The sequence below is a fragment of the Phalacrocorax aristotelis genome, chromosome 12 (genome assembly GCF_949628215.1).
Source record: "Phalacrocorax aristotelis chromosome 12, bGulAri2.1, whole genome shotgun sequence".
NCBI classification, from domain to species: Eukaryota; Metazoa; Chordata; class Aves; order Suliformes; family Phalacrocoracidae; genus Phalacrocorax; species Phalacrocorax aristotelis.
In genome coordinates this window covers 5,674,669-5,699,228 of record NC_134287.1, presented here as the reverse complement: position 1 = coordinate 5,699,228, position 24,560 = coordinate 5,674,669, and the positions used below count along the sequence as shown (strand labels likewise).

Sequence of the window (24,560 nt, the reverse complement as noted above, 5' to 3'; positions counted from 1 at the left end):
CCACAAGTACTGTGATTTAAAGAAGTTACATAAGTTCTCCAAATTGTTCTGAAAATGGCTGGGATGAACTTTCTTTGGGGAATTTAAATTTTTATTTATTTATTTATTTTAAACCCAAACCACAACTATTCCAGCACAGGAAGGAATAATTCATCTTGGACTAACTTTCCTTAGTATATTTCCCCATGGCAAAGGTAATGCATCACAGGGGAATTACATAGTTCTACATTTCTCAGTTTTAGCTGCATTCAACAGAGGATTTAAATCACAGAAAGTCATTTTTAAGCTTATGTACTTGAATACTTGCTTTTACTCTCAACTTTTCAAAGATTTAAGAGCAAAGCCAAGTACAATTCTAGCTTATGGGCTCTTAGTAATGCCCCAAAATGGTGTGGCCTTGCCTAGTAAAGAATAGGAAGGAGAAGAGATGCAGGAGAGGGAAAATATATGGGAACTCATCCAGACTTGATTTGTGCTGAATTCCATTCAAAAGAACAATCACTACTATTTTGCTTAAATTGCCTAGTTATAATTTGAGGTTTATTTAAGTCTGTAAACAATTATTAATTTCAATAAACCCATAACATTTTAAATACTGGAAATGCATTAATATATTTTGTTCAGGTCCCTCAGTTAGCTATACTAATCTTTTAGCCATACACCAAGACTATAGCTGCAAAGGATCGTTATGTTTTATAAACAATGACATTATATAGCTGCTGTACAAATTTCAAAGGAATTAGACACTGAGGAAGAAATATTTTCTTAATTATTATTTCCATTGAAAAGGGAACTTTTTAAAGTTTATCTAGCAATGACGGAAATCAGACTAGAATATATTAATCCATTTAGGATAAAAGTGAGTTGTCCCCATGAAACAACCCTGATTTTGTATAGTACAGGATATAGTATAGCTTTTTTAATCAGTTTTTCATTTCTGTTTTTCAAAAATCTATATAAGACTAAGAAATACTGCTCTGCATTCCATAGTAACTGTCAATTTTTAAAAATAACTCAAAAGTCAATCATAATCTCCCATATTCACAATTACTATTGCAATCAGCTTATTGAAACGCCCATGTTAGAACAACAAATACATCCTGAGACCAGAATTCATGTCCAACAGCAGCAGACTGTACTGTGAAGAACTTATTTACACACACAACCAGCTTCCCCTTTTAATAAAGTCTTCAATTAAATGGAGCATTTCTCCCAATTAATTACTTTATTTCCCACAACTTCATGTGTCCATAAAAAAATGGGGCATAATTGCTAACTATGACAACAGAAACTATGCAAAAAATCACCTCATCATTAACCGTGTAAAACTAAGACATAGAGCACAATTAAAGTCTTGTATGTTCCAAAAGCTCACGTTTAAAGCCACATGTTAAAACCCTTACATCTTGCCTATTACAAATTTTCAGTTCTTCACATTTTTAAATTATTTTTAAATTCTGTTTGGTACTACACAGAAAGCAGTCTAATTTTAAGACTCTAAAAACCTGCAGTTTTCAACTACACACAGTATAATTAACTTATATAGACAGTGCAAAGGCAAAAAAAATTTAGAGAAGCTAGTAAATTAATCCTAACACCTCTAATACAACATTGTAACAAAAAATGACATTTAGAAACAGTTCGAGTTTTTTAGGATTAGATGGACAAAAACTACGCTTTGATTTGCATAGTTCAGTTCTACATTATGCCGGTGGTGCCTAACACCCGACACCCTGCCCCACTCTGTGATATGCGGCTGTCTCTAGAGCTCCTGGATCCATTTTGGCAGGTTTTTTTAATGCAACATCTTCACGACTGGATTTTTAAAAAATTATTTTTATTTTCCAACACAAATAAAAGCAATAATCTTTCAGCAAAGTTCAGCCCCACACTTGTTCCTCATCATTTAGATGTCTAAACATTCTCTCCAGTCCTGCCTACATAATGTTTTAGGGAAACCAACAAATTAAACTCCATCAGCCAACATAATCGTACGTGAAACTTGTAAGAACTCATCCCAACAAAAAGAAATATGTCTGGAGAGATATCAGAAATTAAAGTTACAGATTTAACACACGTACCCACAAAAGAGGGAACAACAGAGATTGTTTTGCAGTATTATCTAGAGCAGGCATTATGAAGCTTCCAGTGGAACACATAAAGCTAATATAAAGAATCACCAATTCTACCAGTATAATCAGAGATACTTGATTTACGAAAATAATTTTAAGATAGCACACAAACTTCTATGCAAATATTACACATATTTACATCTGACTGTACAGCTATGTACACAATAAATGTAAGAAATAATATTCCACACGACAACGTTAGTCATTAGATATTAACTACTTACTATTAAGAGCCATAATATTGTCTGTTCCTGGGTGATGAAAGTTTATTCCCATGCGCCCTGCAATGTAAATAAAAGCTATTTTTAATGTTTTTATTTCAAACCTGAATTAAATTTATTAATATGAAAAGTTGCTGAAGGGGATGAACAGGCCAGGTAGCCAAACCTTCCATCTACTGAAGACAACTTCCCAAGAATACACATTTTAGATCTTTAACACCGTAGTACCTGTAGTGTTACGTACTTAAAATACTGAAAACCACAAAATAAACAATTAAATAATTATTTTTTTAATACATTCCTTTGCTTTGTACTAGGAAAGTATTACGTTTACCCTTTCAAAATAAGGCCTCAAAGCTCAACCTTGCTGCAGTTATGCCATTTATAGTAAGCTTCAAATAATGAGCACAGCATTACAAAAACTCCACTTAATTCCTAAAAATAAATCACTATTTTCCATACTACCTGTGACACCAGAAGCTCTCACATTAGCAGCTTGTTGGAGAGCAAGTGCTTACCCTGTTTTTGTGTTCTTCCCTAAGAATCTGCTATGGCTTACTATTTGAGATCAGATACTGGGTTGGAGGGAGTGTTGTTCTCATGGAGTACACTGATATTTACTTTGAAAAATATTTATTCTTGACCCATAATATGGGACCATCATATACAGAAGGTTCACCATTAAATTCAAATGAGCTCTGCTGGTGCCCATTTCCAGGACACTAAAGAGATGCAAAATAGTACCAATTTTCTCAGGTGACATTTAACAATTGAAAGGTTGGCTTAAGATGATCTCTGATGACTTCAGGAACTGGAAGTGGGGAAAAAAATTCACACATCGTTACTTTTTTCAAAGGAGACATCATCATCATCATCCAGTGAAATCTACTTTTACCTTCAAAGCAAGAAATGAGCCAACACTACTACTGTTCAGGGCAGTTTTAGATACTATTTAACTGAGCTGAAGTATTAAAAACTTACCATGAAGAAACTTTGTAACAGGACTTTAATTAAACCCCCCAAAACAATTTGAAAGACGTAATTGATACTAGTCCTTGTTTGGAAAAAGATATAAAAGGATCATTATGGCCACATAAGTATTTATTTCAATTAAATAATGTAAGTAACTTAAGTTACTTCAAGTGTTGTAATCCATTTCATATGCTCTCTGTATCGCTAGACTTGTGATTAAGTTTGGGAGCTAAGGAAGCAGGCAGTTTATGTTTCTACACTACACTGGCACTCAAATATGGAAGCTCAAGACCCACTCACTATACTAAAGAACCAATGTAGCCGTTAAGTTCCTGTATTATAAATTCTCCTCCATACTTCTGCAAAACCAATTTTTAATAAGCTTTGACAAACAGAACTGAAGCCAATCTTCTCCAATATTTTTAGTTCCTATCAATAGGTTAAAGCCTTCTATTTCCAGTCACAGACACTGCTGTGCTGTAATTAATATTCTTTCTGAACAGATGCAACATGAAGTTTCAGTACACTTCTGAAACTATCACAAGCAATTTAAGAAAAGCAAATATATATTTTCTTCACATTATCATTTTCTCATTCTTTTATAAAAACATGCCATCACAGTAAGACTACGACGCAAACAGCACGTCCAGAAAGAAGTTGGGCAGAAGGAAGGTAAATAAAATTTCCATTTTTACTTTCCAACTCCTTGACCAAAACTTCTTAAAGAGATCTTCATTAACTACTTCAGAATCCCTAATTACAAACATAATTGTCCTATATATATTTTCACATTAATCTGGCACTGCAGAAACAATAAAGCTGCTATTATTTCAGTTAGTAGAAGCTTATACCAAAATATTTCAGAAATCTTGCCAGATTGACATTAATTCCATTTTCTTTAACAGCATATTAATGAGCATGAGGTTACAGATGTTACTTGTAAAGAGAAAAGGTGTATATAATAATGTATGCTTGTAAACTAATACTTGTAACAGAAAAAAGGGAACTGCTATGGAAAATCTAGAGTAAAATTTGAATGCATAATACTGGGATGGGCCCTTCTCTTTTCCTTTGCTGAAGCTGAAATTCTGCTGTTTGACCAGCTTCAGAAATAGAATCGTATCTGTGACATCTGGGTTTGTTTTTTTCCTCCCTCCAGGCTGTCACTGGACCAGGTGCTGCTTGTGTGACATTTTGTCACCTGCCCTTGGCCTGCTATTTTTAAACGGTTCTTGTTAGCTATCTTTTCAGATGAGCAGAAAGTACAGAGCAACACAAGCAAAAGGACATGTTCTCACTCTGAGCTAATCAACAGCATGGGATAATTCTGTGCATCTTCAGAAGTCCCCGAGTGCAATTCTACAGAAACAAATTAATGGAATACTTTCAAAACACACCTGTATTAAAAGAATTCAAAACAGACTGGTAACGCACCAACCATAAGACAATTAGTTGCCAATAATCATACAGCTTTTCATATTAGCTACAACATTAGAATATCTTGCTGTTTGAAGCAAATCATTCCATTAAAAAAAGAGTTCATACGCAGATTACAAAACTGCATAATTATCTAAGGCACAAGAAGAAAGCACAAAAAGGAAATTATAAATTTATTCATTTAGACATGCGATGTAAAACTGAAATGTAATTAAGGATATGTATTTTCAAGGACACATTTGGGTCAAACACTAACAGAAAACAATCAATTTTATGAAAAGCACATGTACGCTACCTGGACCTTTATGAAGTCTATATAAGCACATAATTCTACTTACAGCTTTAAAACTAAATCTCTGAACAAAGTTTCTGCTTTTCAAGAATCTTAAGCACAATAAGCAGAAACACAGAGAAGTTAAGAGCACAGAAGTTACGGACTCCAGCAGTTCACTCAAGTCATAAATAGGAACCCTTCCAGTAACAACATCTCCAGTACTTGTATTCAGTGTACATCTGCCATTTTCAGTTTGCCTGTCTTGGTTTCATAATTATCTGCTGAGTATATTTTCAATTATGTGCTTTTATAACACACACACACATCACTGCAGTTAGGCTGCAACAATAATTACTCTTTTACATAAAACTTTTCAATTCCTAATTTAAAAAAAATTAATCCTGTTGTATACTTCTGGCTCCTTAAACATTTCAGAGTATAAACAAGCATTTAATGATTCTTGTATAGCCCAGGCTGCTCTTCTGCATGTCTTATGCCATTAAATTCCTTAAATTCTCTCTCCTAACAGCATTTGGAGACACTTTTCTGGATGGACTGCCTAAGTGCTCTGCTGCATGTCCAATATCATGCTTGCCATGGCAGAGAGTCCTATTCCTTCTTAGAGTACATCTCAAGTACGTGCATCTTCTCTTCTATATTATACTGGAAATAAGATGATGTTAAATGGAATTGAACTTCACCTCGTTCTTTGTAGAAAAGTGTCATGATTTTGAAACAATTCTGAAATCTTTCCAATAACTTAAGGAAGTATGCCCTTCCCAAGTGTGAATCTCTATTAAACCTTTCACAAATAGATAATCTTGATTTTTTTTTATTTGTCTCGATGACTTCAAGTTACATGAGCCGTTTGGAGAAAGAACGTTGTTCCAGAAATTACAAACCTGGATATCAGGCATGGTTTTACCACTACTGCAGTTTTTTGACAGTGTCTAGTGCCAGGCTTGCCTATAGTGGTCCCCTTAATCTCAACTTTAAAATCCACTATTTTCAAGCAGATATTCAAGCTTACGGGCACAACCTGTTTACAAGAAAGTGCAAACTTTGAAGTAAGTGAACTTAGTTTTCAGCTTTGTACATGTGTGCTGGTATTACCATTATTTTCCCATGTCTGAAACAAACACCAGTGATTAACCAGTTCCAGATCTGTAACTGCTGTTTTCGCATTAAGAGATTTCTGAATTCATTTTCTCTTTTTATTAATTTTATCTTCCTAAGTCCTCTATGGTTTTTTGAACTTGTGAAATCCTAATCAGCTCCTGGACATGAACACTCACTCAGTGAAGGATTTTTAAGATTACAGTTACCTATTCTCATCATTTTCATGTTAAAATCAACATTCCAAGAAAAAACGTTCATTGGTTATATTTGAGTAAAACTTCTTGCAATGTTACACCTCATGGCTTTCACCAAGACTGACCACTTATACCAATGCAGCATTTGTATTTGGTGTAAGATTTGTTAGAAAATGGCAAAGCTGGCCTGCTTTTGACCTGTCCTGAATTTACTGGGAATGAGAACTTCCTCTCACATAGTTCTTAAGAGCATTGCTGATATAAATTACAAGTTATGCCTAGAGACTCCAGTGGCAAGGTCAAATGAAACTGGCAACAGGACTAGGTCTGCTGTACTTCCTTAGTAATAAATACCTCCTTTATCATTCTTATCTCTTCTATCAAATTATTTCAAAGTTGGTGCCAACAAAAGGCATTAAAAACCAGCAACAGTTATTTGGATGGACAGGTAGCAAATTGGGTAGAACAAAGTTTAGACACAGAAGAGTGCAAAAATCAAAGCAAGACCAGTATTCTCTCAAACATCCAAAAGAAGAGGATTCTTTTGACCTGTATGTATTCTGGGGTCTAATTTACATCACAACCTAACACCCCTCCACACACACACGCACCCCCATACCCCAACCTCAACCATGAGTCTTTGCTCCATGATTCACAAATGGGCAAAAAGCATGAAGCATGTGTGTATATACAAGAACTTTAATAATTTTTACCCGAGTAGACCTCAGACCATTCTGTCCCCTCTTCCCTCAAAACTACAGACACCTGAAACTGATGCTACACTAACTTAACATACAGGCCCAAAACAATTTCAAAAGTAAGAACTGTGCAAGCAAGGGTCTGCATAAAGAACTGTAAAAATAAAAGGTAACTCCCTGAAAAAGCATGTTGGGTTTTTTTCCTTTTTTTTCCCTGCTTCCTTCCCCCCTACTCTTTTTTAAATCTATCTGCCATTTGTTCACACCCATAGTTTAAACACCTACTTGGGACTTATGTATCTTTTACACATTAATCTACTCAGTAGAACAAAAATACTATTGTTTGCCAGCAGGGAAACATGAAGAGCTATTACTGTGTTTACACATATATATTTGTACTGTGCAAATACATATAGTGGCAATGTGAACAGAACTGTATAATTATCAGCTATGAATATCAGTAATAAAGCTTGCTGGTACTTCTTCCTACCACTAACTAAAAGAGTATATGCTGTTAGTAGAGAAAGTAACCTATAAAATATGACAGTATATACATTACAATGAAATGCACTCTTCAGAAGTAAATTACACTGCTCCAATAAATATATACAAGTCCTTTGGGATTTAAGTAGTGCAAACATTTTTAGCTTGAAAACAGTTATATTTTCCAGTTATTAATACTTTAAAAGCAAGACCTGATGAACATAAAAATTTGGGTTTACTTGTAAGGGGTAGGCAAATGTATGTACATATATACCCATTCTACATGTAGTTCTAGAACTGTACTCAAAAGAGCAATATCTGTATTCTTACTGGTGAGTTTGCGGGGAATAAAATAAACCAATACGAAAGCAGACTTTTCCATTAGCAATCTATGGTAGAACATATGAAACCCTCAAAACAGTAGAGAAGTGAGGAAGGAAAAAAAAGGGGGGGAAAAAAAGCTCTCTAGGTCTCTGTGAGGCCAGTCTTCCACAGTAAAATGAAAAAATGGAAATAAAGAGGAGGAAAAATTTATACCTGTATCACCACTCCTTAAACTAAACAAAGCAAACAAAAAAACCCCACCAATCTTTCCCAAAAAAGATGCAGCAGATCAAAGACAAGGACATGACAGACACCAGCAGCAAATTTGGAAGTATGATCATACTACAGGATCATTGAAGAAAGCACTTGTTTTAAAAAATATGAACCATTTAATGGTCATAATCTGTTCTAAATTAAAAAAAGATAATTTCCTTACATAAGCAGAGTCTCAAATGGAAAGGAAACAGAGTATGTTTTCTTTAAAAGGATTAGCTTGAGTGGCCTAATTTTGCACACAAATAGATGTGCAAATGCATCTGTCTGCTCAATCTGCTTTTCATGTGTATTTACAGAAAGGTGTCTGATGAGCATCGAGATTTTGAGAAACGCTGTTGCAGTGCACTTTTTTCTAACAAAAGTGTGGCAAAAAGCTCTGAGTGGCAGCATTTCTAGGACTTAGAGGACATCATTTGTTCTATTTGCACGACCTTTGTGTTCAGCTGCTGACTGCAAACACAAATAAGATCCATTCACCTTCACTCTTCCCAGGTCATGCGGCAACCTTACTGCTTTGCTTACAAAAAGCTTATGAACAATTAGAGCTGAACAAAATCTGCTGTCATGCACTGAAGTTAACTGAAGATCAAGATGGAAAAATAAAGGTCCATTCTGTAAGTATTACATTATTGTCTAAGTTGCATATAATTTCAAACACTGCTGTCAAACCTTATAGGCAACATAGTTAAATGTAAACAGGAATCTAGAATATTTCTTCATTTTCATAAGACCTGATACAGTCTTTACAGTAGTTAAAAGTAGTAACCCCAGTAACTGCAGTTGTGTTGTGCAAGTATATGGGTGTCACTCCTATTAAGTATTGAAGATCAAGATGAAAGGCTTCCCCACAGAGGCTGTTTCTACCCCTGAACTGTTGTGCGTTTGTATTCAAAGTCTCAAAACAATCTCAGAAACGCAAATGCTAATATAGTCAGGGAGTATGTACAATATACTGAAATATTATGACACAATCAGCATGCATTGTATGTATCCTTCTACAGTATGATATCCATTAAAATCAGTTTTAATAAAGCCTACTTTTTAAATTCTCCTTGTGCATGTGTTGTCTCCAAATATCCACTCAGACTTGAAGATGTGTCACACTGATACTTCATAAAAACCTCAATTTTTGTTAGTTGGGGATTTGCACATTACAAAGTTTGTTTCCATTCTGATTTAGAATAAAATCCAAATGTTACAGTTATCTACTGTAACAGTAAATTTAAAATAAATATTTCGAAAGGACAAGATTTCTCTCATCAGTTTTATATTTTGATTCAGTTTCATGACCTGTCAGTAGCACATGTGCCTAGCATATGATCTAACACAGCCAAAATATTTTATTTAATTATTTAAAAATAGAACAAAGGCAGCTGCTAGTTACTACTGATCAAAATATTTTTTATAGATCAGAATGCCTCTGTTTGTGTTGTAATGCAATAGTTTGACACTGATAAACATATTGCAACAGTGACATATTACACCATAGGTAGGAGACACTTTGATGTAGGAAATAAATGTTTTAGTAATAAGTAGCATCTACCCATAGCTATTCTGGTAACTCAGTTTTGCTCTACAGCATTAGGTAGAAGCAGTACATAAATACCAACAGGTTATTAAAAAACGCAAATATATCCTTTCCTCGTTAAAGCAAAACTCTTTCCCATGTTTTTGTAATGTATAATATATTTTATTGGCAACTCAGAAAATAAACAAGACAGTTCAGGAAAACATCTCAGAAAATACTGTACACTTCTATCATATAGGCCTGGTTATGACTGACACGGAACGACCAGGTACCCTTGGCCATATACAGGAATTCATCTTTAAGTAGGAGAAGCTTAACAATTCCTGTATTTTGTACAATTACTGTACCTTTTTTCCTCCTTTTTGAAAGGAGAAAAGGATTTATGAGTATTGACTGAAAGAGAAGGAAAATGTTAGCTGTTCCTGATGGCAGAGGAAGCAGGTAAGTAAGTCTGCCTAACTGTCTTGGGAGAACATAAGATGAGACTTCTTTTTTAATGAGTTTACATTCTTTAGATCCCAAAGCATGAAAATAGCAAACAATTTGTAAAGCTACACAGCTCCCAGACTATGAGGACAGAAAGACAAGAACCTATGGCAGGGTACCCCTCTCTGGTAGGAAAAACTGAGATAAAGAAATCAGTTTTAGATGGAAACAGAATAAGAGCTGACACTGAACACCTTCTGCCAAGACTGGGCTCAAGGTAAAATGCAACACAGATGGATAAGCCAGTAATTTATCTAAAGTTCAGAAACCTCAGAGCTAGGTATCAAATCTCTCTTACAGCAAGAAACACCTAAAAAGAACTAAATGACCCTAGCTCTCCTAGCTGGTGAGCAGCAAGCCAGCCTGCCAATCAGACTGAGTTAGCACTCACACAGTTTAAGTAATTCAATATTGCCAGACTGAGGATTAGTTAGCTCTTCTGCTGCACTAACAATCCTTCAGCCTTTCTCTTGTTGCCACTTGAAAGTGACGTCCTCCGCTCCGGCCCTCCCCCACCCCCGCCAAAAGAAGTCACTTAATCACATGCACACTCAAGGCCAAGTGGATCCTGCTTTAAAAAAGTGTCCTGCTTTGGTGACCTTGAAATAAACTCAATTTCCATGGCCTGCAGGAGAAAGTCTGATCATACCTCAGATTCAGAGAAGGTATGAAGCTTCAGCTACACAAACAAGAGGACAGACTCTTCCTTTCTTACCCCTGAGCTTCTTCACTACTACTCTACCTTCAAAGAAATAGTAGCATGAGGAACTCATACCCCAAAATGAGAAGAAAACAGCCCAGAAGCATTTCAATTTAGCCTCCACATCAGAATCTTTTATGGTTAACCCCCCCATCCACATTCTAATCTAGAGCCCTTGTTCTACATCCAAGATAATTATTTTTTGTTTCAATAATCTGCTGGTATGTAAGTGGGCACATATGCCAAGAAGAGCTATGTTACAAGCAAAGTTTAAAACTTCAGATACACAACCTGCAATATTTTACTAATGAATACATATAGAGACAGTACTTCTAAAAATACACATTTGCTGAAGACTCTGTTGCCAGCAGCAGGCTGAAATGATCCTGAAATAGCTGCACTGGCTTTGTAACATGCATTGGAGTCTCCAAGACATGTATAGTTTTTCTAGAATTAAATCTCTGTTTTTTAATCAGACACGTTTGGTACTCATATTTTCACCCATTCTGTTTAAAAATTTGGATAGTAAATTGTCATGATTTAACCCCAGCCAGCAACTAAGCCCCACACAGCCACTCGCTCACTCACCCCGGTGGGAAGGGGGAGAGGATCAGAAGGGTAAAAGTGAGAAAACTTGTGGGTTGAGATAAACACAGTTTAATAGGTAAAGCAAAAACTGCACATGCAAGCAAAGCAAAATAAGGGCAAGGAATTCATTCACTCTTTCCAATGAGCAGGCAGGTGCTCAGCCATCTCCAGGAAAGCAGGGCTCCATCATGCATAACAGTGACTTGGGAAAACAAACACCATCACTCCAAATGTCCCCTCCTTCCTTCTTCCCCCAGCCTTATACGTTGAGCATGACATCATATGGTGTGGGACACCCCTTGGGGGTCAGTTGGGGTCACTGTCCCAGCCATGTCCCCTCCCAGCTCCCTGTGCACCCCCAGCCCACTCGCTGGTGGGGTGGGGTGAGAGGCAGAAAAGGCCTTGACTCTGTGTAAGCCCTGCTCAGCAGGAACTAAAACACCCCTGTGTTATCAACACTGTTTTCAGCACAAATCCAAAACACAGCCCCATACTAGCTACTATGAAGAAAAATAACTCCATCCCAGCCAACACCAGCACATAAATGTAAGGCCAACTGACATGTAAGCACTGTTAGCTAAAATTATTTGAGAAAACAAGGCTCATTTACCAAAAGGTGAACAATTTAAAAAGTAATTTGAAAGCCATCTCATTATTTTGCTTTGTCTGTTTTTTAAATCAGAATTTATGTGGTTGTTTTACTTTCTATCTACACAAGAAAAAGCTGCACAAAACTTAAGAGAAGACAGTCACAGATGACAGAGGAGGGAGGATTTAAAGGGAAAAACACACACCCAGTTTATTATGAAGGACTGAAGAGGTAAAATGAAGAGGAAGTAGCTCTGAGATTTGGTTAAGTTAATAAGATTCCAGAAAGAGTGGTTGAAATTTCATGAGAGGCCTTCACACAGAAATGCCTACAACAAACTGAAAAAAAATCAAGCTGAAGTACATAACATTCAAAAAGCTTCAAGGTGAAAATAAATAAAAATGTGACAATGACTTAAGAAACAAGCAAAAGCAAAAAGCAAGCAGAGTCGATCACTTACTTTCTCAAGGTGACTACAGACTAAACTGTGCTACTACTTTAAGGGGGAGAGCCAGAGGAGAGTGGGATAAATAAGAAAAAAGCAAGTGAGTTCGGAAGACAAGATTACGTGAAATCTGAGGAAGGCACAGAGAAGGACAGCAGTTGAAAGCTTTCTGCATCTTTGCTAGAGGAAAAGCAGAAACTTGGAGGTACAGGGGAAGAGTCAAGACCCATTTTCATCAAAAAGGCAATAACAAAAATGCAATAGGAATGTGATTTGAGGGATGGATCAACTTTGGAAGGGAAAATGAACATGTCCTCAAACAGTCACTTCTATGAATACTGCCAGTCATGCTGCATAGTGTGAAAACAGAAGTGCATGCTAACTCAAGCCAAGGCTGGAGGTTAGCAAAGTAAGCCCTGTAAGTTAGAGGGAGGAGGAAAAGAAAGCAAACCAGGGAATTAACTATATCGATGGGAAAAAACACAGCTGGGCAGAGATAGAGATAACTAATAGTAAACAAGACTTCTCCAACAGTTACTGGACTGAAAGCTGGAAGAGAGCTAAATAGCAAGGCAGGAAGGCAAAAACAGGTGAGCAGCACAGAGAGAAAATGAGATAGAAAGAGCACATCCAGTAAGTGACAGACATGTTTGTTAGAGAAAAAGTAAAGCTAACAGTCCCACTGGCGAATCGAAAAGTTAAACTCAAGCTTTACAATTAATACCCAATTCTTAGGTTTTACTTTTTGAGCATAAGGAAACAGTTCCTACTGCTTTCAAATGTCCATTTAAACTAGTCAGTCTCCTACATAAATTGATAACCTAGTAGAGATCAAAATATTAAGTTTGCTTTGGAAAGGATTCTTTTCTTGAAAAGCATGAACCACCTTAATGAAACCAAGAATTTCATTTTTACCTCATGCAAAACACCAACATTAAATAGCATTATGACACTCAGGTGCAGCTGTGGAATATGCCACTTGCAACACTTATATAGATTAGTTCTGCTGAGTATTGGACACTATTCTTGATAGAATGACCCAACAACACAAAAGAATTAAAGATTTGTACCTATGTGCTAATAATCTGATCAAAAAACATTTTAAAATTGGTAAAAGGAGACAGTAATAAAAGTATAAGCAAAATTGCATTTGTGTGACATTTAAGTCGTCTTCTAGAGTAATACAATTTCTAATCCAATCTTTCTCATTTTTTCCACGCTCAGGCTCATATGGAAATTCAGTCTTTAAAAAATTAGTCTCAATCTGTATATTTAAATCTGATTTAAAAATACGGAGTTTTAGCTAGATTATAATACATTTAATAAGATACAATATTTAAATCTACTTACTAGCGATTCTTTTTTTTTTTAAATACCAACCATGTGAAAAGTATATCCAGCAGAAATCTCAATTTTGTTGAGCTTGATTTTTTTTTTATAAGTTTCAGGTTAGCACTTACTTTGGAGGACTATGATCAGAATAGATATGAGATAGTATTTCTTGCCATTTTAGACAGCTCAATCATCGTTAAAGATACATGAAGGCTACAGCACTGCAAATTTCAAGATAATAGTGGAAAGCACAGGTTAAAAGAGCTGAGAGTACAGAGCCCAGTTTGGTGTGGTTGTAAAAAAACCTCTGTACCCAGAAAGATGGTAAAAAAGGCACAAGACCTTAGATCAAGAAAAAATATTTTTCCACATGTAATATATAAATGGGGAGGGGAGCAAATGAGGCTGCCATGACATCAGAGAAGTATGTATATAAGCATTAGGCATAGGAAGTACCATACACAACTAAATTTCTTCTCTATTGGTTCCAGTGTCCTGACTTCTTAGAGTTTGGGAATAATTTCTAGCTCTGTACTTCCTCTGTATATGGCTTCAGCCTTTGAAATCAGCAAGAATGCATGTGAGTAAGAACACGTACCTATTTTTAAACTTAACCAATGAAAGATTAAGACAGAGAAGTGTGCAGATCAATCAGGAATATTTATTCACTGAAATACACCTACAACCTTTCACTATTCAGTATCAGCTAAGTATTAGAAATGGTTTCATTTCCAGTGCTACACCTGGTAGAACAAACACATTTTAGTAGCATAAACAATGAAAACTTTCCCAGCACTTAACAACATCTAATAGCTTTTGGTTCCTAACAAACTGAAATCTACATTAAGATACTTTTTTTTAAAAGAAACCTGAAACAACTGTAGAGAGTAAGCTTGATACAGTGGTTGTTTTAGAACCCTGTATACTAGCTGATGATCCAAAAATAACAGTAGTATTAAGTTTGAATAAGATGTCGGACATAACCTTTGGACTCCAGTTGCACTACACATTTTCTGAACTGAGTGACTGCAGCAGGAGACCCAACCGTGCAATTTGCTGATACAGAAAACCAAGTTTTGGAAATGTCAGTTAGAGATTGTGCACTTCTAATAAATGTATACACATTTCACCTTATCTTCCTACAGTAGAGATGATTAACTTAAGATGGGAAAACAGAAGTTCTACAAAACTGACAACTCATTCATTAGCAAAAAGTTTATAGCAATACTGAAAAGCTGATTTTGTTTAAACACCAAGCAAGCATGGACATATGAATATTCCTAACCTGTAAAATGATTCCTCCACATTATATCAGCGAAACTCATTGGTGGGCCACTGGGAGGGTAGTGTTTACCTTTCAGAGGCTCATGATCAGTCCTTATCATATCCATTAAGGAATTTTCCAAAGAGTGCAAGTTAAAAGTGTCATAGGGCCTATTCCGGTCCTAGGAGGGAGAAAAAAAAAAAAAAGACTGTTATAGAAAAAATAATTTTCTAACACAGGCTCATTTCTTATTTTATGAAACTCCAGCACCCAATTCTACATGTCATCTTGATATTACTCTTCATATTACCAAAAAATTACAAATATAAGCCTAGAGTTGTTAAAATGATACCCTTCATTTTGCAACTGCTGCTTTCACCAATATAGCTATGCAGGGAGGCTTTTTAATACTTCTAAAAATATAAATACATACAACAGTTAATTCTAAAAATAATAATTTCAATAAGAACTTCAAAAATAAAGCAATATTGACATTTACATTGGAGACATGAAATTGTTTCAGAGTTCAGATTCAGAGGCTTCATAAGCTACCCTCTGTCACAGTGCTACCTTAACATCAGAGCAGAAGCAAGCAACGCTCAAGATGCCAGCAAGTGCATTTGTTCCAGAAAGTACCAAGTAATTCCTCAAATGTCTAACATGAATCTCACAGGTTTAAGGGAAGTACACTAGATGCAAGATAAAACAAAAAGCATGATAGGATATGCAACACACTCAGACTAGGGCACTCAAAAACCTGAGCAAGGGTTGGTTTGTATTGTTTGAATCTCATTTTTAAATCACCGTAGTTCAGATTCTGTTTTTTTAAATAAGTTAAAAGGGGAAAAACCAAAACCAAACAAACAAACAAACCCAAACCAAAAACAAACACACACCACACAAAGCATTCAGCAGGCTTAACCAGTTGCAAAGTTCAGGAAGAATCTTATGGAAGGAACAATCTACCCCATGTCCATATATCTAGAGTACTGTATGCAAAGGGACAGCATAACAGAACAGTCCCCTTGTTGTACTCAGACAGTTTCTGAAAAGAGTAATTTTCTTGTTCTTATCACTGTCACGAAAAAAAGTAAAGCACAAGTATGTAAAAGATAGCAATTTTTCTTCATACACTATGTTATGCTACAATTAACGAAGAGGGGTGTAACATTCTACTGTGCAAACTGAAACCTTCGTTGTAATATGCCCCCAAAATTCCTGGAACAATGTTTCCACATGCTGGTTACTACAAGATAATCCTCTTACTTGAATGAATAAAATTTAAAATCCTCGGACAAGAAGCAGCAATATCCATAGAAAATGTAACACAAGTTTTGCCTTAGTAAGTGTTATTTCTCTTGAACCCTCTTTGTCTTTTAAAAGTAAAGGAGAGAATGAGTTCACTGGCATAATTAAGCTTTCTTTTAATATTCCTGTTCTGGAATCGAAGTGTAACTTGGATGTAAAAAAAAAAATCCATTCCTGTGATAGATTAGCAACTTGATTATACAGGATCTATATTCTTCCCTCAGAACAATAATTTTAGCCGACTTTCCTATTTGTTTCTTTTAAATTCCTTTTAAATATCTGCTTTGTGAATATTTAAGGAGGTCAGGGGTTACAGTACTGCACTATGGTATCTTTTTGAAGAGAAAATATGAAAGCTAACATATAGCTTATATCCTAAATAGGGGTGGGGAAGTATTTTTCAGTCAGATTAGTCTCCTGCTCTGGTTTACTATACAGCTGTAGCAGAGCTGAGCTGGCACAACCAGCACTGGCAGAAGAGCAAAAGGGCAGGACTGCTGCTTTTGCCACAATGGTAGTTTATTCCAGCTTTAAACTTTACTGAGATTACAGTCTTAGAGGCTGGAAGGAGTGAGTTCAGAAGAGGACACAGCCTACAAATAAAATTTAAATATCCTTTATTAACATATGTATGCTATATTTTAGGTATACTACTATAGCAGCAAATCCCGGGAGGTCCTACTTTGTTCTAAAACTTCCCAAGGAGCTGTGCACATGGATGCATGTGGAAAAGGGGGAGAAAAAAATTGTAGCATCAAAGGCAAGGCTATCCAGTGCAGGTTTGCTAGAATGTAGGATCTTTCTAACCTTTTAAAGGGTGTACAAACCTGCAACATAGTTTCGAGAGGAAATTAGTCCTATGTTGGACACAGGACGATCAATTTAATCAAAACCCTTTACCTAGGCAATTATCACACTTCCCACTATAGTACTTGAGCAAGCTAAATCAAGTAAAGGAAATTTAGACACAACAGATTTTTATGAGTGTGTTGTGGCATGTGCCTAAGTATAACGTATCCTGACTACAGACTTGGTAGTGTGAATGATAAAATGAGTAAGTCAGGGCTAACATTCTAACTCCTAAATAAAAGGGCTACTGCCATTTTTCTTAGTAGCTTTCATTTCGGTAGTAACTCATTATACTCAGCAGATTTGAAAATTGTTTCCTAAATTCAGCATTTTGTTCCAAAAAGCCTGGTGCTTCTGCACACACACAGGATGATGTTTCCTTATTTCTCAGCGTGAACAGGTTCTCCTGGTTTTGTGAACTGATACTGTTCCACCTCCTGGATTTGCCTTTTGGATTGTTCCCACAGGCCATCGATCTACTGCCAAACAATCCCAACAATGGAAATAATTCATAAGGGTCCTTAGTAGCACATGCGAACTTTGCAAGGAAGTTCTGGGACTATGACCATAAGTGGAAATCAAAATATAAACTACAGAATGATAAAGAATAAAAAACTTGGAAAAGCAGTCTGAAAATACAGCAAGCCCAGAAAATCTGCTGGGATCTTCTAGAGAAGACAAAGATCCTAAGACCTACTTAGATAAACTACATTATGGATAAAAGAGAAATCTCCTGCTACAAGGCACTGCTTTGGCTACACAGCAGTCATTAAGTCAGCAAAAGACTAAGTCCAGCCTGCCCGTGTTGGATTGTACTTCTGCTGTGTACAGACAGCGCTCCTTCCTTGTTAGCTTCTAGTGTATATGGCAGCATATTTCAGTTCTTACAATACTCTAGCCTTGAAAGAAAGAAAAAACAACTCAGTGGTAACAGCTCAGAGAAGATACAGGTCCCAGAACTGTAAATCCCAGCCGTCGGCTGTTATCTATACATTCATCCATGACAGACATCCTTGAAGTGTGGATGTTCAGCATAGTGAAAAATTGCAAACACGTATGCAGGATCAGATTTCTGAAGGATCAAAGTTAAATGGACCTCCAGTTGACGTTGGGTCTCAACTTTCTACCTTCTAATATCTTACTTGTAAGGCTGATTTAAAATGTCACAAAATACAGTGTCTATAATCTGTCTGCTAATTTAAAAAAAAAAACAAAGCAAAACAACCACGTAACTCTGCCAAAAAGTAACTGCAGAGTCAAGACACTAAAATAAAATTATAAAATACAATAATTTGCATTTTACACTTTTGTGCATATGTATTATGCTAGTCTTTAATTACACAATCATCATAATTTTTCAGAGGTCTCCAGTCTCCATCCAACACGTATAATGAACCAGCTCCAGGAATGAATCAAAACAGTGCTTTGAAGAGGTCTGTTTATCTCTAGGACAGATGCCTGTTGCTTATTACAGGATTACACCAGGCTGAGGTGTAATCAAGTGTGTCAACAAATTCTAGGAGTGGAACACATTCTTGAAATTAAGGGTTGCCTTAATTATGAAACAAAGATTAGAGTACCTGAAGTATGTAATTGACAACTGTGTCATTTGAAATCAGAAGAACTTTTACCCTTTGTCATACCCTGTCACGTGGTATGCTTCGTCTTGCCCCCTTCAGACTCAGAGCATAGGCATGTGAGGGCAAGGCATACCTAGCATTACTTCAGTTCCCCCCCAAGAGATACTAGTAAAGACATGGTTTGTGTAAGAGGGAAAGATAAAGAATATATGACTACATTATGGATGACAAAGCCAAGACCAGATCTATAGCTGGCACCATAATAGGTGTTAAGTGGACATTAACACTGCCTGGCTTCCTCCCTACCTCTTTCAGCTTAAACAGGTAGCCCAAAGTATTTGGAAGTAATGAACCAAGGAAGGAAATGACCAATAACTCCTGTGGCAGAGACATGGAGAATATACATCTTGCACCAGAAACTGAAGCTGTATCTTTTTCTTCTGTCTCTGCAGAGGATGATGGCAGCAGAGACATTTGACCATTAATTGATTAAATTACAAAGTTTTACCCTGAGAAGGCATGTCGGGAATCTAACACATAGTCTAGCTATTGTCCATACTCAAAATCCTTAACCATGTATTTATGCATGTGTTGAATCCTTGTCGGCATGGTCATCTGCATCTGTAGCATAAATACACTTTGAGCTGAGAGATACCCCTGATCTGCCTATTTTTTAGTATGCCAGCAGCAAAACTTCAGGTACCTAGAGCCTTCCAAAGATACATTTCCCTGTGTCTATATATTTCAGTCCATCTGCTAACTGACTTCCTATTAAGCTTCCACGTTTCCTATATTCTGAAAAATATCCCAGTTTCAGTAATACATTTCAGTGTTCTATGTTTTTATGCTGCCCTAGATTTTCAAGCTTCCTGCACCAGTATGTGGCACAACGCACCACAACTCTGCCGAGCAACAAGATGGCCTCCACTCACTGAACTATTAACTGCTTCCAGTATACCAAAACTGCAGTTATGCTCACAGAAGTCTCAGTACTTTTTACTTACTAGATTCTGGGACATTACATGTAGTATTTGGATCAGAAGGAAGAGGTGAGATCCTGGGGAGCAGCTAAAATTCTTCTGGCTTAAACAACTTTCCTGTCAATGCAAACTTCTTCACTGTGGTCACTGCTGTGTTTCATTCTTCTGTGCCTGACATAAGCCTGGATTTGGCTGCACAGGGTTGCTAAGCATTGCCAACTAAAGCTGAAGTCAATGGAAGCACAGCTTTGAATAAATACAGGGTAAAATGCCAGCACTGTTTTAAACTGGGCTCCCTCACTCTGTTCTAGCACCTGAAGCAGGGGTTATTATTAAGCACTCAAGGAAAACAAGTTTGTCTCGCTCCACTATCCCAATCCCAAGCAGCAAGAACAGCAACTGCAAAAAAAGTATTATGGAAGTTTGGCTTGGGACATGCTCAATCTGCCATGATTGTGCACATCAATGATCACATACAGCAAGCTCTAAATCCTGAGCAGTCTTTAGCTCCTAGCAGCTTCAGCTGTGATGCAATCCTACTTCCATTCTCAGCAAAGGTTTCAAAAAATAATAATCTTTCAAAAGATAGAAAATCTGAGGAATGTGGTCACATGGTAAAGTAAAATTATCACTTTGCAAAAGAATCAAAAAACTGTAAATAGCAAGTGCTACTTCCTTTGCAGCCTGGTGCTGGAATCCTGCCAATTACAACATGACTGACAACACAGATGCATGCAGAACTAGAATAACGAGAAATTTCAGTAATTTTAGCCTTATATTGGATTTTGTAAAAATATAAAATAAAACAAACAGGAAAGCATAAAATGTAGCTAGGAGGGAAAAACAGGGTAAATTTGGCTATGCCCATGATAAAGAACGTTACAACAGAGCTACTAGTACAAAGTCTTAATGGAATTTTATTTTAATTCCACTTTCTTTTTTAATCTTTCCAGTTAATTTTGGACAGTATTAAACTAAGCCGGATTTATTACGTTCCTTTACTGGAACAAAAAGGGGAATGTTTTCTTATGTTATTATTGCTCTTGGAATACCCAACAGAAGAAACACATTGAATTTTCATACATTTGTCTTTTCTCACTACCAACTGAAGCACATTTTGTTTTCATAGGTGTTCAGAAGTTCACTGGGTAAAAGGTGAATTTTTTTAAGCTTGTTCAAAAAGCTTCTAAGAAAAATAATGAAGTTTAATACAAGTATAAAACTATATCTAATTGTATATAGATTATGAAAGCATTTCCATATAATTTGAACAATGACATTTCAGAACGGTAGTTAATGATATTTAATCATCTTGTGTGTGTTATATAAACTTTTAGAGCTAACATGCAAGAACTCAGATTGAATCCAAAAGCCTTGAAAACTTGACCTACTCACGCAATTTTTCCACAAAGAAAGGTAACAGTTGTATCCAAACTTTACCCCCTTACAAATTCTGTGTTCTAAAATGCTACAAGACGACTAAAATCTTTTAGTTAAATGTTTGCAATTTTTAATTCCAATGAACTAAAAAGCACAGGAACAGGAAGAGATAAAACATGCATTATATAGAATCCTATTATTCAGTTTAAAGGTTACTTTACTTTGCAGTTAAGATGAGGTGGGGGTTTTTTTGGTTGGTTGGTTTTTGTTTTGGTCTGGATTTTGGTGGGGTTTTGGGGTTTTGTTTATTTGGTTTTGTTTTGTTTTAAACCCAATACATGCTGAAAATATATATTAAAATGTTCAGGCTTTATAGCTATAAGACTTGGCATCATAACCACTTAAACAGAATATCCTGACAAGTTACTGAATATTCAGTATTTGCTTGCGAACCATGGGTAAGAAAGTAATAAAATTTACCCTGCCTTTTCCTAAATAGACTTGGTAGCTACAGGACAGACAGAGGAATACATTAACTGTTTTTCCCTGGTTTAGACAATTCATGTTTTGGAGTTGCAGGGAACAAACCACCATATGGCCCTACTGGATACCATATAACCATATGAACCATACATATATATATATATGATATGCAGTCTTTATATATCATATACCATATAAATACATAAAATTATCTTGTTAGATATTACATCGTTCACTTCTTTCATCAGAGCCTTACTAAGGCTTACATCGTCACTAATGTTGTCTCTCTACCTCAGATTCAAAGAGAGTAAACCACCTAGTCAAATGCTGAAATCACTTAACCTAATGCTCCAGTAGGGAATATTGTTTATTACCAAACAGAAATATAATACACTTTATATTTCAAACATCTTCCTTTTGCCATCAAAACAATTAGACAATGTGTTTAATTGTCTAATTAAACACGACAACCCCCACAACAACCAAAAAATCAAAAGAATCTACAAACCAGCTGTTATTCTTACACCCATTACACTACTGTAGGGAATGATCTGCAGACATTACAACTGACTGAGCACTCACTGACAGGATTTATATTTAGTCATATTTTGTTCAATGTGATGCTTTAGATAAAAATCTGCTCATCAGTCCTGCTGCCGAATGCATCTCAAAAAGCTGATGTATCCACTTTCCATTATAGTTGCTGATTCCAGTAACAAACAGTTCTAACACTTGTAAAATATAGGATTAAAGTAGTTACACCCAAGATGATCATCAATTCACAAAAACAATCAAGTGGAAAAAAAAAGATGTCAGCAGTAGAATTTACAAGGCCATTCATTATACCCTTGAGCTATTAAAATGACATAATTTAACTGGTTCATTGGCCTGCTGTGCAAGAGTTCGACACTGCTAAGTTACCTTTGGGCTTCTACCACTCTGTTTAGTAGAATGATGCCTGTGTCCCATACCAAGGAAAAACTAACATTGACCTAAGAACACCTTACAGCTAAATCAGCACAAGTTAAGTGGAAACCTCAAATCACAAGTTGAAAGCACTACAAAGATGCAAAGACTGCAAACAGGAGAAGGGAGTATTGGGGATGCTACAGCATGAAAGGATCTGAATAATCACGCTTCACAGTCTGGACCACGTAATGTAAAAGACAGTAGAGACATATTGTCTCGGTCTGTCTCATGATATTATAGGATAATGAGACAAAACAGGAGATAGAAAAGAATAAAAGTAGTAACTGTCAAACAGATGTCTGAGCACCATTGCTCAGTAGCGTAATTTACTACAGCCACCTGAGTAAAGGAATCTCAAGGATTTCTCTGAAACAGAAACATTGGTTTTGTGTATAGTTACTGATCATCAGTGACACAGGATATATTGGTAAGGATTTAAAAAAAAAAAGTTGTAACATTTTTTGTGACATTTTCACCTACCGATTTGGAGAACTACCTTTAGAGAGGATAGTAATTTTGCGATTTCAATGCCAATATAGCCCTTTACTTCTAAAAGGAAACTAAGAAAATATAAGTATAGTGGGAAGAGTTGTTCAGTAAGCTGGAGGGAGTGGGGTCATTTACCAATATTTATGCATAGGCCTAATCCAGGCCACAAACACTTTCAATGAAAAACAGCTCCCAGAGAAGACAAGGTGACCTTTTCAGTGTAATGTCACTTTTGCATCCAAGCAGCATTTAACCTATTAGCAGCCTTACACTTTTAATTACTAAAATTACTCATGTAAGTTGTTCGAGTCCTAATTTCATAATATTTCAACATGATAAATATGCACGACAAATTGTGGCAGAAGAATTTGAAACCTACTTCAAGGAGGTACATACAAAAATCCACTCTGCCACCTTCTTCCTAAAAGGGATTGAGAATAGATAAGCAGCAGATGTTCTCCATCCTGGGACTCTTATCGGGGACAAAATCTAACACAGAATCCCAAGCTGTCACAGTCACCTTCTCATAAGGGAAAGAAGACTACAGACTCTCTCAAGCTGTGCACCTACTTCTAAACAGGAGTTGAGGACCCCTGTATAGCCACTGGGATACGAGACAACCCTCTTCCAAAATATTACTATGTTAGAAATTTTAATGTAAGAATATTTGCTATTAACTATTTGACTGTCTTAAAAGTTACCAAAGGCTGCATATATGCAACTGAACAGGTGGGAAACAGCAGAGCAGCAATCCAGAAACCACTCATAGCATCAAACTCAACTTAAAGGAAAGAAGGAAAAAAAAAATCCCAGCCCAAAATTGTTTTAATTAGAAGTAACTCTTCAAATAAATTATATGCAAGCAATTCCATTTCAGATAAAATTTTGTAAACAAAGGAGGAATCATCCCACATATGAAAAATTTCAGTTTAATAACAAATTCAAAATTAATATATTAAATATATCATCTTATATAATAAATATATTAAAATACTAACTGAATCACACTACGCGTACTTGCATCTTTCACTGCCCAAGGGGCTTAAAGGCATACTGGGTATGAGGAAAAGGACAACTCTCCCATGTACAAGGTGCCTGAATACTTATGTTAAAACCCTGAAAAATAACCAGAATAGGTTAGAATATAGAATATAATAGAGAAGAAGCCATAAACATTTTTGTGTTGTCAGTTAGGGGTTACACTTTCAAATTACTCCTGCACATTTAGATTTCATGAATTAAAATAATTAAGAAATCATATACAGGATACAGAAGTACCTGTATGAACAGGCAATTAACAAGAAGAAAACCTTCTTTTATGTTAACTCCTCACAGAAACTGGAAGAGATACTCATAGGAGTAAGAAAACGCTTTCCTTTTACATTGTAAGAGCTAAACTGATTTAGCACAGGGCAAATTTAGTAAAGATTGCTCCAGACAGGGCCAATGCCTTGAGATAA

At 36.1% G+C, this 24,560-nt stretch overlaps 1 protein-coding gene across 3 annotated transcripts in view; it reads right to left on the bottom strand.

Annotated features, from left to right (window-relative positions):
• The window catches only part of CPEB3 (cytoplasmic polyadenylation element binding protein 3), an 87,733-nt gene that overhangs the window by 48,190 nt on the left and 14,983 nt on the right, over nucleotides 1–24,560 (bottom strand). For 2 of the 3 annotated variants that reach the window (XM_075108199.1, XM_075108200.1), the window contains exons 3-4: nucleotides 15,084–15,243; nucleotides 2,357–2,413 (exon numbers count right to left, since the gene is read on the bottom strand). In XM_075108199.1, the coding sequence (XP_074964300.1) occupies nucleotides 2,357–2,413; nucleotides 15,084–15,243 (217 nt within the window). The remainder of the gene's footprint in view (nucleotides 1–2,356; nucleotides 2,414–15,083; nucleotides 15,244–24,560) is intronic. The other variant, XM_075108201.1, reaches the window with a different exon arrangement.